The sequence below is a fragment of the Tenrec ecaudatus genome, chromosome 18 (assembly GCF_050624435.1).
Source record: "Tenrec ecaudatus isolate mTenEca1 chromosome 18, mTenEca1.hap1, whole genome shotgun sequence".
Classification (NCBI taxonomy): domain Eukaryota; kingdom Metazoa; phylum Chordata; class Mammalia; order Afrosoricida; family Tenrecidae; genus Tenrec; species Tenrec ecaudatus.
In genome coordinates, this window is record NC_134547.1 from 49,277,578 (window position 1) to 49,291,641 (window position 14,064).

A 14,064-nucleotide genomic window follows, 5' to 3' on the forward strand; every position below is an offset into this window, starting at 1 on the left:
TGTCTGTGGAGAACAAGCGGCCCCTGGCCCGACTCTTTCTCCCAAGGGACGTTGGCCTGGGTCCTTTGTTCCTAGGCCTGTGGGTCTTTGTCACCCACGGATTCCAGGTATGGAGAAGTTGGGAGAGGGGGTAGCTTCTTCTGGGCCATCAGACCTCCTCCCACTACCGATGGCACTGCCAGGGTTGGGGGTGGCTTTGAGTTGTCCAGAGTTGTGGGCCTTGATGTCACCCAGAACTGTCCCTGGAAGAGAGGGTCCAGAGGTCATCCACCCAGTCCAGGGAGATGACGCCAGGCTGTGGGCGCCTGGGTCCAACGGCAAAGGTCTGATTCTTGGGAGGCAGTGGTTAGGCTCCGAGGTCCACAAAGATGGCATTGGCTGTGGTCTGGCCAAAGATGAAAGCTCCCAGCGTGACCAAGAGGACTCCGTAAATGACCAGCGCCCACCAGCTGCGGGGCAGAAGGCGAGAGGGTCCTGGTCAGTCATCCTGACCCAGGATGCCCAAGGTATCAGTTAATCCCCCAAATGACATCTCTTTTGCTTGTTAAGCACTTTCCACCTTCCCAAGAGCCTTGGGTTCAAATGCAGTTATCCCACCTGCTCTGCGGCCAGGCCGGTCTGCGGAGGCACTTCTGGGTGCGTTCAAAGTGCCCACCTTTTGACGGGCAGTGAACGCTAACTGACCGTGCCACCCAGGGACTCCCTGTATTACCCACGGTCCTCCACAGGCAAGGAGACTAAGACCTAAGGGGACTGACACGTCACAGGACATCAAGAATAGGACAGGGGTTAGAAGGAAGGTTTCCTGGTGGAAAGATGTTCTAGAAAAAAATAGGTCACACCACAGAGTGAGATCCATCCCATAAAAAAAAAAGGCAGCAGGTGTCTGCAAGTCTATTCATCGAAAACTGCAACACGGCTGTCATCCGGCAATGGGGACTCAGTTGCTGCTGTCAAGGGGTTCATCTCCCAGAGACCCTGGACGGCAGGGCAGAAAGGCCCCTCTGGTTTCTGAGACGGCAGCCCTTACGCGAGTAGAAAGCCTCGTCTTTCTCCTGAGGAGCGGCTGGTGGTTTGGAACTGCTCACCTTGTGGTCAGCAGCCCAAGGTGTGACCACTATGCCATCCGCAGGGCTCCCTCAGTCTGGGAAGGGGATTTTCATTTTCTTTGTGAGACTAAGTTTTCTACAGCAAACAATTATTACATATATATGTACACACACACACACAACCAAGTGTGCGACCTACTCTCCTTCTCGCTTTACTATTCGGGACGTGCTTAGGTAAACAAAGCAAGGTTTCCTCCCCAGGAGATTAGGAGAAAGGCCGTGGAGGCAGTGCCCGCAGGGTGCCGAGACCAGCTGCCAGGACTGGGGCAAGTGCAGCCTTTCCAGAGGCAAGGCGAGAGGGGCGGCGGGCCTGGTGCCCAGTCACTGCCTTTGAGGAATTCCCCCCACCCCCTCCAACCAGCCCCTGAGTAGGGACAGTCACAGCAGGGCAAGTTTCTACAACAGAGGACTGCAGCCCGGAAGGAAGTGGCTCCACTCGTCCAGCACACAACACTCCCCAAGGCACTCATGGTTTGAGCGCGGCAAGACCACACGAGGCAGAGCGGGCAAGAGCCATACAGATCCCCTCTGCATGTGCAAATTCAGAGCTGGGTGCACCGGGGATGTAGTCCCGCGCACACCGTGGTCTCCACGGCCCGGGAGCAGAAGAACGAGACGGTCCCTGGCTCCCAGGGCGGACCACTCTGAAAGCAGTGCCATTGGAACGTCCTTGAGAGAAGAGTGGAGGAACCTGGGGACCCAAACAATGAAAACAGAGAAAAGACCAGGCTTCTGGTCAGAGCGGGGGCTGGGGGGTCGGTCACCAAGGTTCCACTTTCAGCCACATGGTGGATTGGGAGGGGGTCACCACACTGCTTAGAGCCATCAGTCAGGGAGACCCCAAGGGGGCAGGAAGGCATGGGGGAGCTGGGGGAAGGGAAACGGAGAATCCCAGGAGGAAGCAGGGATTCCAATCGATGCCAGGAAACAAAGAGTGCACCAACTGTTGAAGGAAAATCTTCTACTCAAATCACAAGTTAAAAGAAGAAAGAAAGAAAGCCCACGGGGGCTTAAGTGGAGAGCAAATGCTTTGAAAATGATGAGGGCAACGAATGTGCAGATGTCCTTTACACAACTGATGTATGTATGGATTGTGATAAGAGTTGTATGAGCCCCCAATAAAATGACTAATAATAAAAAAAAGGTCTAGAACAGTCCTCAAGTGAGCAATGCCGCCCCGTTGGGGGGGGAACAATTCAGATACCTACACTTTATATCACCTCCTTCCTATGCAGGGGAAAGTGGACAGACCCTGAATAAGGTAGCCGAGGAAGAAGCGACATGGTGCTGGTGGAGAATACGCTGAAAGAGCAAACCCCTCTGTCCTGGAAGAAGTACGGCCAGAATGCTCCTTAGAGGCAAGGGTGATGAGACTTAGTCTCGTGTCCTTTGGACACGCTGTCAGGAGAGACCAGTCCCTGGAGAAGGACGTCAAGCTTGCTAAAGCGGAGGGACAGCGAAACAGGCAGGCCCTCGATGAAACGGACTGACACAGTAACTGCAGCTCTGGGCTCAGCACAGGAGGGAGCAGGCGGGCGATGCCGTGTTCTGTTGTGCTGTGGGGAGTTGGAACGGACTAGAACACTCCTCACATCAAGATGGGTGAGGTTGGCATTTGCCAGGGGGCGCGGAGTAATTCCTTTTCTGCGAAGGCGGGTAGGCCAAACTGGTCTGGGAAGCTATGCTCAGGAAGCTATGTTCTACTGGTAGCAGTCTTTAGAGCAGGATGTGTAGGCAGTAAGGCTACGGTGAAAACAGCCTTTTACTCTTTCTCTGAAGTCCTTCTGCAGGATTTGAATGGCTTTAACTAGCATACACTGGTATTTAAATACACACACATACATACATACATAGAGGCACAAAAACCTCACTGCTGACTCACAGCGACCCCCATGGGTTTCTGAGACTGTAACTGTTTACAGGAGTAGAAAGTCCAGTCTGTCTCCTATTGAGCTGCTGGTGGTTTTGAACTGCCGATCATGTGGGTTGCATCCCAACATGTAACCACTACACCATATTTAAACCTAATTTTTAAAAGTACATAGGCTTCTAGATTCCTACCTATTTTAAGGCCCCGAGCGCCCCTTCCCGCTTTACCTGGCTGGCTTGACTTCCTCCATCTCCGAGAGTTTGGCTTGGATGAGACACAGTCCTGGAAGAGAAGGGGGCCTGGAGCTCAGGCGGGCTCCTCACCTCACACCTGGCTGCCCCCGCGGAGGATCTGGAAGGGGGGAGGCCTGTGCTTATTGTTCCAGAGCGCCCAGCATCTCTGCCACCATCTAACCCCCGGCTGGAGCCTGGCATTGCTCCGCCCGCCTCAGGGGAGAGGCCGGCACCTGAGAAGCACACTTTGGGTGTAGCACAACGTGGATCTACTGGGACACCCATTGGCAGCTCCAGGGCCTTGCCCAGGACATGTGTTAGCAGGTGTGGCCCCTGGCTCCTGAACAAGTGGTGGTGGCTTTGTGGCCAGAATGAGCCGAGTAGCGAGGGAGCGCCTGGCCAGCTGACACAGGAACCCACATTCCTGAGTAAACTCCCAATTTCTAGGTGTCTGGGGACAGGCCTGTCTGGAACTCAGCTCTCCCAACTTCTGTCAGGGGCTGCTACCAGGCCCTACTGGCCCCGGGGTGTGGTAAACTGAACCAGCCAGCACCCTGGAGTGACCATCGGGGAGCAGCGAGTAGGCACCTGGATGAAGTGGACAGACCAATGCAGCCTTGCTCTGTGACTGTCGGGCTGTGGATGTTAACCTCCGGGCAAGCCAGCAACCCTCTCTGAACCTCAGTCTCCTAATCGGTGGAATGGGGGTGCCCACTGCTCCTTCTTCACGGGAGCGCATGCTTGGCAGGGGATGATGGGGGTTGGGGGCCCGTACCTGGGAAGATGAAGATGAAGCAGGCGGCCAGGCCTCCAATGACCGAGATGACCTTGCCGATGTCAGGGATGAAGAGGGCCAGCAGCAAGGTGAGCAGGAACCAGGCCAGCGTCTGCAGCACGCGCCGTCGCCGCTCCCGCCCCACGTCCTCCTCCACCGGCACGCCCTTATAGCGCAGCCACAGCCCCTCGGCCACAGCCCTGCCCGGAGAGCGGGGCTCAGGGGGGCACGCAGCGGGCCCCTCAGTGGCTAAGACGCTGACAGCTCACCTGAGGGCCGCCGGATGCCCCGCCACATACGCATACTACTGTTCTCCCTAGAAGGGAGCGGTCGGGGTGCCCAGAGGCTGATGGGCAGTCTCTGGATCTTATAGGACCCACAGGACATCTGGGGACCCTGGGACGAAGAGGCTGCCTTGGACCCAGGATCTTGGGGATCCAGGGTCCGGTCAGACTTTCCTGTGGGCTGAGGGACCTGAGGGGCCCTGGTGAGGGGGATGGGGCACTTTGGGGGGGGCTGTCTCACCGCCCACAGAAGTGCAGGATCGGGTAGGAGGTGAGCACGCTGAGGATGATGAAGGCTCGGGCAACGGCCACTGCCACGTCCTCTGAGGGGTAGGACAGGAGCACATCGGGGTCCACGGCAGCTCCAAAGGTCAGGAAGCCACAGATGCCTGTGGGCAGAGGGCAGGGGTCCGGGGCGGCTCATCCACTTCTCAGCGCACCGTCAGCTGGGGAGGGCACAGGGGTGGCTCCGGAGAGGCGCCAGGTGACTGGCCACACCGCCATCCTTCTACTCTTGAACTTGCCTGGCGTATCACTGCCTTGGGGCCTCTGCACTGACCAGTCTGTGTGCCCCAGCTGCCACTCCTGTCACCCAGGTCTCCGTCTCCCAAGTGGCTCCCGCCCAACCCATCTCGTCACCCCGCTGTTGGGCTTCTTCACAGCACTCTCCCCTCTCTGGGCCCAACAATTTACTCTCCATGCGTCCAAGCGGACCACCAGCCGCCGCAGGAGACAGGCTCTCTCCAGGGACATCCTCCCTGGTCCCTCGTCCTGCTCCCTCATCCAGACCTTTCTGCACATGGCAGCCAGGGCCGCCTCCATTTCCCTCCTTGCTTCCTGGCTCCTGACGACAAGCCCTCAAGGATCTGGGCACTCCCCCCGGTGCTCTTCCTGCTACACGCCTGCTCAGGTCTTCAGGCTGGTTCCTCTCAGAACTTGGGCCTCCTCCTCCTCCTGAGTCCTCACGGCGTCACTCACATTGCGGCCTCGCCACACTGAGTCCTGGTGGTTTACCTTTAGCCTAACCCCCTCAGACAGGCCCTGCTCGGTTTCACCAGCCCCGGGCCACCAATGCCGTGAGCTGCTCAGCAAGCCACTCTGGCCTCCAGTCAGTTCAAGCTCCTGCCTCTGGGTCTGGTGCGCTGGGGCGTGCCCAGGAGAGCCACGTCACAGCTGTGGGGGCGTGAGGGGAAGGGGGAGCATGCCAAGCCTGGCCCTCCAGGGTGCTCACCTGTGCCCATGTAGACAGCAAGGGCTATGACCATGGCGGCTGTCACCACTGCGCCCCAAGTCTTCACTGCAGGCCGCTGCATGCTGTTGAAGACGGGCACACTACTCACGTGGCACTGTCAGGGGGAAGGGCAGTCACGGCGGGGAAGCCACCTCACCCATTTCCACAGGGAGGCACCCTGGCGACAAAGAGCCCAGGGCCAAGGGCCAAGTCCCAGGGCCCCTGCTCCACCCTTCTTCCCAGGGCTCCCTCTTGGGGTGGGCTAAGAGGAGGCAGGGGTTGAGGGATTGAAACCGTTAAGTGGTACCTGAAATCCGAAGCAGATGGTGGGCATGGCATTGAACACAGCCGCCCAGGAAGCCGGCCTGCAGACACACACACACACACGGGGCTGCTGCCTGGGCAGCCCCAGCCCCTACTCCTCCCCTCAGGACCCCAACCCCCACCGGCATGTACACACTCGATCCATGCATGTCTGGGATGGAGACATCTCCATGTCACAGGCCAGTACACCCTAACCCAGGATTCCTGCTTCCCAGATCAAGGCTCTAGTTTCCCATCCGCCTGCCCTCACAGCCAGGTACATTCATCTGTGTGGAGAACTGGGCGGGGAGGCTAACAGAAATGCTTGAGGACACTCTGGCTGTCACCACATTGGTGCAGGCTGGTGGCGACATCACTCCCTGTCCCTGGCTCTCACTCGCCCCATCTGGCAGAATGCTCCTTCCTGCAGTGGGCAGTCAGTCAAACCCCGACCACCAACGCCTTGGAAGAGCGCCTGGGCTGCTTTCTGAGCCCTGAACCAGCACCTCCCCGGGTCTAAGTGGCTGGCTTCTACTACAAATGTATCCTGGGGTCCCTCACCTGGTCAGCATGTCTCCAGGAGCCATCTCTCTATCTGGCCAGAAGTATTTGATGATGATAATGGCAGTGACGTACCAGGTGCCCACGACACTCAGGAAGCTGCCAGGAAGAAGAGACTGAGCACCCTTGTCCCGACCCTTCCCTTGTCCGGTCACATCCCCAGGGCCAACCACACACGGTTCAAGTGAACACAAGTGTCCACTGCACTGAGAGACCATTCCAAGCAAACACCTGAGAAGTCAGTTTTGGAGAAACCTGTCACCAGTAGGGGGAAGCTGGACAGGCAGGAGGTGACCAGGCTGGCAACTCTGGCCACAGAGAGGAGCTGGCTCAGCTCCAGCCAGAGCAGCCCAGACTTGGTGAGGGCTGTGAATGGGACATCCTTGGAAGCCTGGCCTCTGAGGGCTAGAGGTTGCTGGGACCAAATCCTGGGCAGTAAGCATTAAAGGGTATCTGTGAAATAGCTGAGGATGGGAAGCAGCCCAGAGAGAGGCAGAGGGGGCTGGAATCTTTCAGAGATTGAGCCAGAAAGCCAGTCTTCTCTCCCTTTGCGCCAGGCTGCATGGAAGATGCTGCCAAGTGACAATCCCTAGGGATCAAAATTCCCTTCCTCCTGGAAGATAGCTCTTCCATGGAAAACCCCATGGAGGACAGAAGAGAAAGAGGCAAACCATGGAGGAAATGAGTTGACAGGTCTAATAATCAATGTGAGCCACAGCCTCATCTACCCTGCGACCAAAAGAACTAGATGGTGCCAACCATTCTGACCAGAGACAACCCAGACAAATGTAGCTTCCTGAAAACCCCAGACTTCCTGGACCAGGTAAGACTGGGGGAAACCCCTGAGACTATTGCCCTGAGATGCCGTTTACGCCGAAACCACTCCCAGAGGTTCCCGTTTAGCTCAGTAACAGACTGGATCATGAAAAACAGTATCACCTGTGAGTTGTTAAGGAAAAAAAACCAACCACCCACAGACCAACTTGTGAACCTCAACTGTTATGAATGGATACCGAGCAACCAGAGTGGAAAGACTGAATGCTGACACAGTGTGGAAAATGCTGCCCATGTCACGGAACCATGTGCACAAAAGCGATTAGGAAGAGAACCTAAAGTGCGGTGTAAGCTCTCACCAGACAGAGTCTTACAAACACAACGCAGCCAACCTCCACCTTCAGAGCACAGTTCTGCTCTGACACATCCAGGTTTGCCGGGAGTCGGATTCTCCGACAGCCGTTTTCCTAACTCAGAGGCCAGCAGGTGTGTCCAGGACTCTTCTGCGTCCTCCCTGCCAATGTTCACAGAGCTGTGCTCTCAGAGAAAAGGGGAGGGAAAATGGAAGCGATGCTGTCCTCCCAGGGCAGATCCTGCCCGGCCGGGGCCCAGGCCTCCCTTCACCAGGACACAGTGAGAACCGGTACCTTTTGGACACAAGGCCTGCTGTCCCCCTGGCTGCTGACGGGAGAGGAAACCCTTCCCCAAACCCTGCACACCTGGTCCGGCCTGCCGAGACCTCTCTTGCTCCCCGGGGTGAGGTATCCAGCTGCCTGTGATCGCATTCCTGCTAGGGGCTAAGCAGCTGGGATTGGGGCAGGGAGGAAGGCAGCCAGCCGTCAGACACACCTGGCATATTTCTGGAAGCCGATCTCCCTGGGGATGGAGAGCGGCAGAATGAAGAGGAAGGCAGTGAGGCTGATGGTGAACTTGCGGTCGGTGTACCAGGGGCCACTGCCAGCCCCCTCGGGCTCCTTCGCCATCACAGCTATAACTGTGCAGGGGAAAAAGAGGGGCGTCATGCCAGGGGCCTCAGGCAGGTGTTTAGCCTAAGTTCCTATTGCCCAGTGGGCAAGGCAAGCATGAGCCTGCTTGTGCTTACCCACTCGTCTGGAGTGAACACTTTTGGATTAAAAAAAAAAATCACATCAAAGATTCTATGTCTAGGAATAGACAGCCGGCATCTCTCTCTCCCAGCCCCACAGCACCTTTCAAAGCACCAGGAGCACTGCGGTCAAGTCCGTTTGGACTCACCGGGCCCCTACAGAGGGTCTCGGAGGCTGGAAAAAAAAGGTCTCCTGTGGAGTGCTTGGGGGTTTGAACCTCCAACCATGTGGTCAGCCATCCGACGCTTCCCCGAGATCGCCACCAGGGTACCTTGTCACAGAACGAAATCGTCTTTTCAAATGCACCGTCTGACAGGGATAGCGTGCCTGGTAAGCAGGGCAATACGGACTGACTAATGCGCAGTGCACAGTTTTGGGTGCTTCTGTTGTGACGGAAAACGTGTGCCAAGTGGGTAGGCCAGCACCAATATGCCTGTGCTTATCTTCCTTCTGAGCACCCCGCCCCTGCCTTCATCACACAACCCCCAGGGGGGAGAAGGGCCCCGAGGGGAAGCTCACTCTTGTCCTGCTGGTCCCCGATGATGATCAGGAAGGCGATGCAGGTGCCGAAGGTGTACACGGCGATGGCCACCTCACACAGCACCCCCGTCAGCTTGCCGCACACGGCCCACACCACCTCCTGGTACGTCCCCTCGTTGCTGGCCTGGGAGCAGTAGGCCAGGATGACCAGGCCGCTGATGATGAAGACCAGCATGGCCTGCGGGCGAGGGTAGGGAACAAGGGGGCCCAGTTGGAAGGCCCAGTGGCTGGGCCTCCTGGGCTTGGTCAGCATCTCCTGGCCAGCCTCCCAAGTGGGCTTGACAAATGGGTCTCATTTCACAGAGCACTTTTTATGCATTGCTGGAGGCCGCCAGGCTGGGATTCCCAGTTTTGTGAATTGCTTTAAATACACACACACAAGTATCCTGGGTCCCTATCGACCCACGACTAAGTGTAAAACTCACTAATCCTTGTCCAGTTTGCTTTCACCCTCTGCCCCCACCCCCTTCCCGGATTTTTTTGAAGCAAATACCAGCTTCCTACATGGTGGTCTGCCTGGAGGCCTGGGCCACAGCCGGGCAGTGTCTACTCTGGGTGGGGGCTATCTACCTGGATTCTTTTGAAGCAAACACCAGCTTCCCCTGACTTCCAAGGCAAACACTTCAGTATGCAATTCTCAACCACCAGGGCCCTGGTTTACAGTCAGCTACCCATCGTGTAAGGCACAGTGCCATTAGGGCTCCTGCCCAGGGCCCGTATCTGACAGAACTACAAAATCGCCTGCAAGAATTAATACGCAAGTATGGTTCCAGTATGATTAGAGAGGTTCTTAACGCCTCCCCTGGGCTCAGAGGAAGCGTGCTGGTTTTGGGGGGGGGGGGGGTGATGGTTGCTGATATGTGTGTGTGTGTGTGTGTGTGTGTGTGTGTGTGTGTGACTGCAACAGCACCCTAGCTCTCCATGAGAGCCCCCTTACCATCTGTAGTGCGATGCCAGCCGCCACGCCCCCGGCAGTGCTGAAGGCGGCTGGGAAGTTGAGTAGCCCGGCCCCCAGGCAGGCGTTGACTACGATGAAGATCGCCCCAAGTGTGGAAGTGGTGCCTCTATGGGGGCCGTCGGAAGAGGCCTCCCCGTCACCCTTGGGGGCCGTGTCCACACAGGGACTCTGCAGCAGGCGGGCCCGCTCCCCGGCATCGGTGCTCCAGCCCCACTCGCCAGGGTCGCTGTTGATGCTGGCGTGGGCCATGGCTCCAAGAGCCCTCTGCTGCAGGGAGGCAGGTCCTGCCTCACCGCCACATGCTAGAGACCGGCACGGGCCTGATCACGTGCCTCCCTCGGAGGCCTGTGGCTTTGCTTCTTCTCAACCTGCAAGGACAGAGGAGGCATAACTGTCACCCTGAGAGGGGAAACCCACACAGCCGGGACTGAAGCCCAGCAGGGCCTTTGTCCAGAACACAATGGTACCACCGTGTGGCGAGGCTGATATGAAAATGGAGGAGCGGCAAATTCTGCTTGCGCCAGGCTCCCAGGCCGGCGGTGAGTGAGGCAAGTACATACAGAGGAGCAGCAGCTGGGTCAGCAAGAGGGAGAGACGAGGTGTGTCCTAGATGCGTCTTATTTCCCTTACTCACTGGGACGCCTGCTGGTCACCGGGTTTAAGAGGTCAAATCACTGACCTCTTGTCACACTTGTTGAGCCAGATTCCAATCCAGATCTGCCTGGCGTCCCAGTCCTCTCTTATACCACAGGGTCCCAAGAGCAATTGGCATGAAGAATCATTCCAGCCCAGCATGCCCTCGCTGCCCCAGACTCTGCCTTCTGTGTGGCTTTGGGGCCAACCCTCACTCTTCGCCCTTTGGGAAGGTGAGCAGCCCCACTCCCAGGCAGGCACTGACTAGGATGAAGTCACCCTCTTCCCACAGACCAGTCCCACCTGGGTTCTGGGGGGGAGAAAGAATGTGTTATCCTGTGCATGGAATGCCTCCTGTCTGCCTGCCAGCCACCCTTCTGGGTCCCCTTTCCTGGGCCACCCACTGTGCAGAGCTGCCTGGGGTCTGGTGCTGCTCTGCAGGCTCCCTCAGGGACTCTCCTGGACTAGACTGCAAGGCTCCATGGCCGGACCTGCTGTTCTTAGCAGCTGTGAGCACTGCAGGCAGTGCTGGGCTGCTTTAGCTCACTCAGCCCTCACAACAGTCCTGAAAGGCACTATGACGGACACCGGCATGCCGAGGCGGAAACTGAGTCCCAGAGAGGTGCAGCTCTCTACCCTGGGCCACTGGCGGAGCTGGGATTCACAGACCTGCCTGACCCTAGGGCATCCCTCTGCATCTGCCTCCAATTAGGCAGAGGATGGGACTTTGGGACGCTGAGCTCAGCAGTCGGCTTGCATCAGTCACATGACTGATCTTCCTTTCCTCCCTTGGTAAAAAGTCTTCCTCCTTGAAAATTAGGACGCTGCTTCCTCTTCCAAGAACCTGGACATGCTCAGAGCCCCAGTGCTCTCAAGGTGGAGTCTACAGAGACAGGGAAACCCGGAACAAGAGCAGCCTGGAGCAGGCTGGGTAGTCTCCACTTGTTAGCTGTGTGACCTCAAGGAAGGCGTGTCACCTTTCTGGGCCCCTTTCCTTTCCTGGAATCTGGCGATAGCCACAGCACTTGTCTTGCAGATTATGGCGAGGAGCACATCAGGCCTGGTAAGGGTTTGGCAGACCCTGAATGGCCACGGCTCCAGTTACATTTGCAAATCCCTGTTTCCAGGCTTCCTACTCTCATCAGGCCTCAGTAAGCAGGGAGCAGACTCCAGACCCCAACCAAAGCGGGAGCCAGAGGCCAGGTAACAACGGGCACAAGGGCACTGGGGCGGCTCGCTAATGGGAGGAAGAGCAACAAGGAGGCCAGGTTAAAAGGGCAGGGCCCGAGCGGAGCCAGTGAGGAAAGAGCCTTCCCCAGAGCTGCTGCTGGCTGGAGGCGGTCAGTGAGAAGCCAGAAATGGCCTTCCCCAGAGCTTCTGTTGGGCAACACAGGCTAGTGACACCGCCCGCCAATGCTGCCAGTCTTCTTTCTGAACCTGGAACCTGGCCTATGCAGGGAACATGTAGTCCACACACTACTTGGCCCTGCCTGGTTTAGTCCACAAGGTGAAGATTCAGCAGTAATGACCATCCCGATCCCTACTACCCATCACAGCCAAGCAGTCCTCCTCAAGCCCTCGGCCCACTAGGGGTTTAGGAGGGCAACCCAGGTCCTGGGGTAGTCGACTCCTCCACACAGTCCCTCCTGATGAGGGCTGCACAGAGCTGGGCACCCCGCACCCACGGCAGGTAAAAGGGAGCTCTCAGGCATCTCTCATCAAACTTGAAATCAAAGGGCACAGCTGCACAGGAAACACCCCTTGGCTGTCTCTTCATTAGAAAGGTCAGTCTGATGCCATTGGGCCTCCTCTTACACAACCTGCTGTTAGCCAGCCTGCCACTCAGCAAAAAAAAAAAAAAAAAGCAGCCCGACCTAGGTGAAGGTTGTGGGTGGTGGAGGTGACTTCAGGGAACCCTGCAAGTTTGCTGCTGCTGCTGGAATCCCGGATCCCTTCCTCCACCAGCCTCACATTAAGTCACACAGGTCTAGAGTGGTCGGGTGACTTTCCCGGCTTAGTTCAGCCTCTTGACTCTCCCCCAGGCCTGTGTCATATGCCCAGCCTCTGCCGTCACCCCCACACAAGTTCATGCACTTCAAAAAGTTCCCTGAAAAATTCCAGTTATGTCTTTGCCGTTTTCCTTTTGAAGCCCTCTCAAACGAACTAAGGCAAGGGTTCCGCGGGGTCCCCACGCCGTAAAGACTGCATGGGTCTTTCACACCCCAGGGCCTCCGCCTCATGGCTCAGCTGCCAAGTCCTCAGCTTACCTGTTCTTGTCACGTGACTGGCTATCACGGAGTTCCTTCTCCCCAAAGAACTGTCATGTGATGCTCCTGGGTCACTCTGGTCCCAATTTCTTCTTCCTCCAGGCTTTTCCCTGAAATGATCCGCCGTCAGCAGAGAGGAGTCAGCCGTTTGCAGGCTGATGTCAGCGGAAGGTGGTGGCAGCGGGGAACTGAGCGGCTCTGATTTTCACTCAGGAACGGAACCAGATCCGACGGGAAATAGGCCCGCGGAGGAGGGTTAGACGCCGGTCCCAGGGGGGCTGTTAAAGCCAGATCCGAAGCCCGTCAGCTCAGACCAGAGCGATCGCGCCTCTAGGCCCCTCAGCTCCCAGCCTCAGTGGGCATAGCTGTCCAGCCTGGGCGGCAGCCCTAAAGCCCAAGCGAGGCGCTGCACTGGGAGCTGGCCTGGGCGCCCACGGGACGCAGGGCCCGCTCCCAGACCTGAAGCAGGATGGGTGGGTTTCTGGGAACTGCACTGGGAAGGGACTTCAGGACTGGACGTCGGCCTAGGAACTGGGCGAGACCGGCCGGGTTTGGGCTCCTCGAGCCGGCGCAGCAGAAGGCGAGCGTGGGGCCAAGACAGCCAACTTCCCGAGCTCTGCCCTGGTGTGTGTTGCGGGGACGGAAGAGGGGCGTCTAGGAGTCGGGGATCCCTCGCTTCGTAGCGTTTAGCCTCTACCCACCCACCTTCTAACACCTACCTACAGCGCTTCTCTCCGGAGTCGACTGCAAAGACGCGTGAGCACCCATCACGTGACCGCCCGGCCAGGGCACGCCGCGGTGCACGCCGGGAGTTGTAGTCTCCCGCACGCCTCCAGTCTCCAACCCAGTGAACATGCTCCTGAGCCACCCTCGCATCCACGCCAGCCGTCCTTGTGCTACTTTTAGTCCTGGTCTCTTGTTCAGGTCTAACACGCCTCCTTCCGCGAGGACCCGAGGAGATTTGCTGTATTTGTCAGTTCAGGTGCACTGGGTCAGTTATTAGGTCTCATAATCCTAGCCCCTCTTTCTATGCTCCCTCCCTCCCAGCGTCTCTGCCTCGCCTTCATGCCTACAGCCAATGATTCTGGAGTTGATAGGGCCCCCTTAGGCCCGCTCTTATCCCTTGCAGTAGAATTGTGTGGTTTTCTGTGTACAGCTCTTTTCTCGGGCTACAGTTAATTATTTTTGGTCTTTCCTATTGGAGAGAGGACTGGACTGGGTTGAGTATTGCCCCAGGGTCTAGATTCCAGGTTCCTGGTACTCAGTAAACATGTTGAGAGAATGGGTGTCAGAGTCTTTGGCTTCTGTTTCTGGCTGTGTCTAAACCAGACCAAATTTACTGCCATCGAAACTATCATAGAATGGTCCTTGTGGGTTTCCGAGACTGTAACTCTTTCAGAGAGTACAAAGCTTTATTTTT

At 57.3% G+C, this 14,064-nt stretch overlaps 1 protein-coding gene across 1 annotated transcript; it reads right to left on the bottom strand.

Moving 5' to 3' along the window:
* Positions 1-204: 204 nt before the first annotated feature.
* Positions 205-13,435, bottom strand: SLC38A7 (solute carrier family 38 member 7). Its single transcript, XM_075536783.1, has 12 exons — positions 13,364-13,435; positions 12,645-12,754; positions 9,724-10,112; positions 8,766-8,964; positions 7,990-8,134; positions 6,367-6,465; positions 5,810-5,867; positions 5,503-5,617; positions 4,513-4,660; positions 3,988-4,187; positions 3,207-3,261; positions 205-449 (listed from the first exon to the last, which is right to left on the bottom strand). The coding sequence occupies exons 3-12, from the start codon at positions 9,991-9,993 to the stop codon at positions 347-349; spliced, it is 1,392 nt and encodes a 463-aa protein (XP_075392898.1). The 5' UTR covers positions 9,994-10,112; positions 12,645-12,754; positions 13,364-13,435; the 3' UTR covers positions 205-346.
* Between the last annotated feature and the right edge of the window lie 629 nt (positions 13,436-14,064).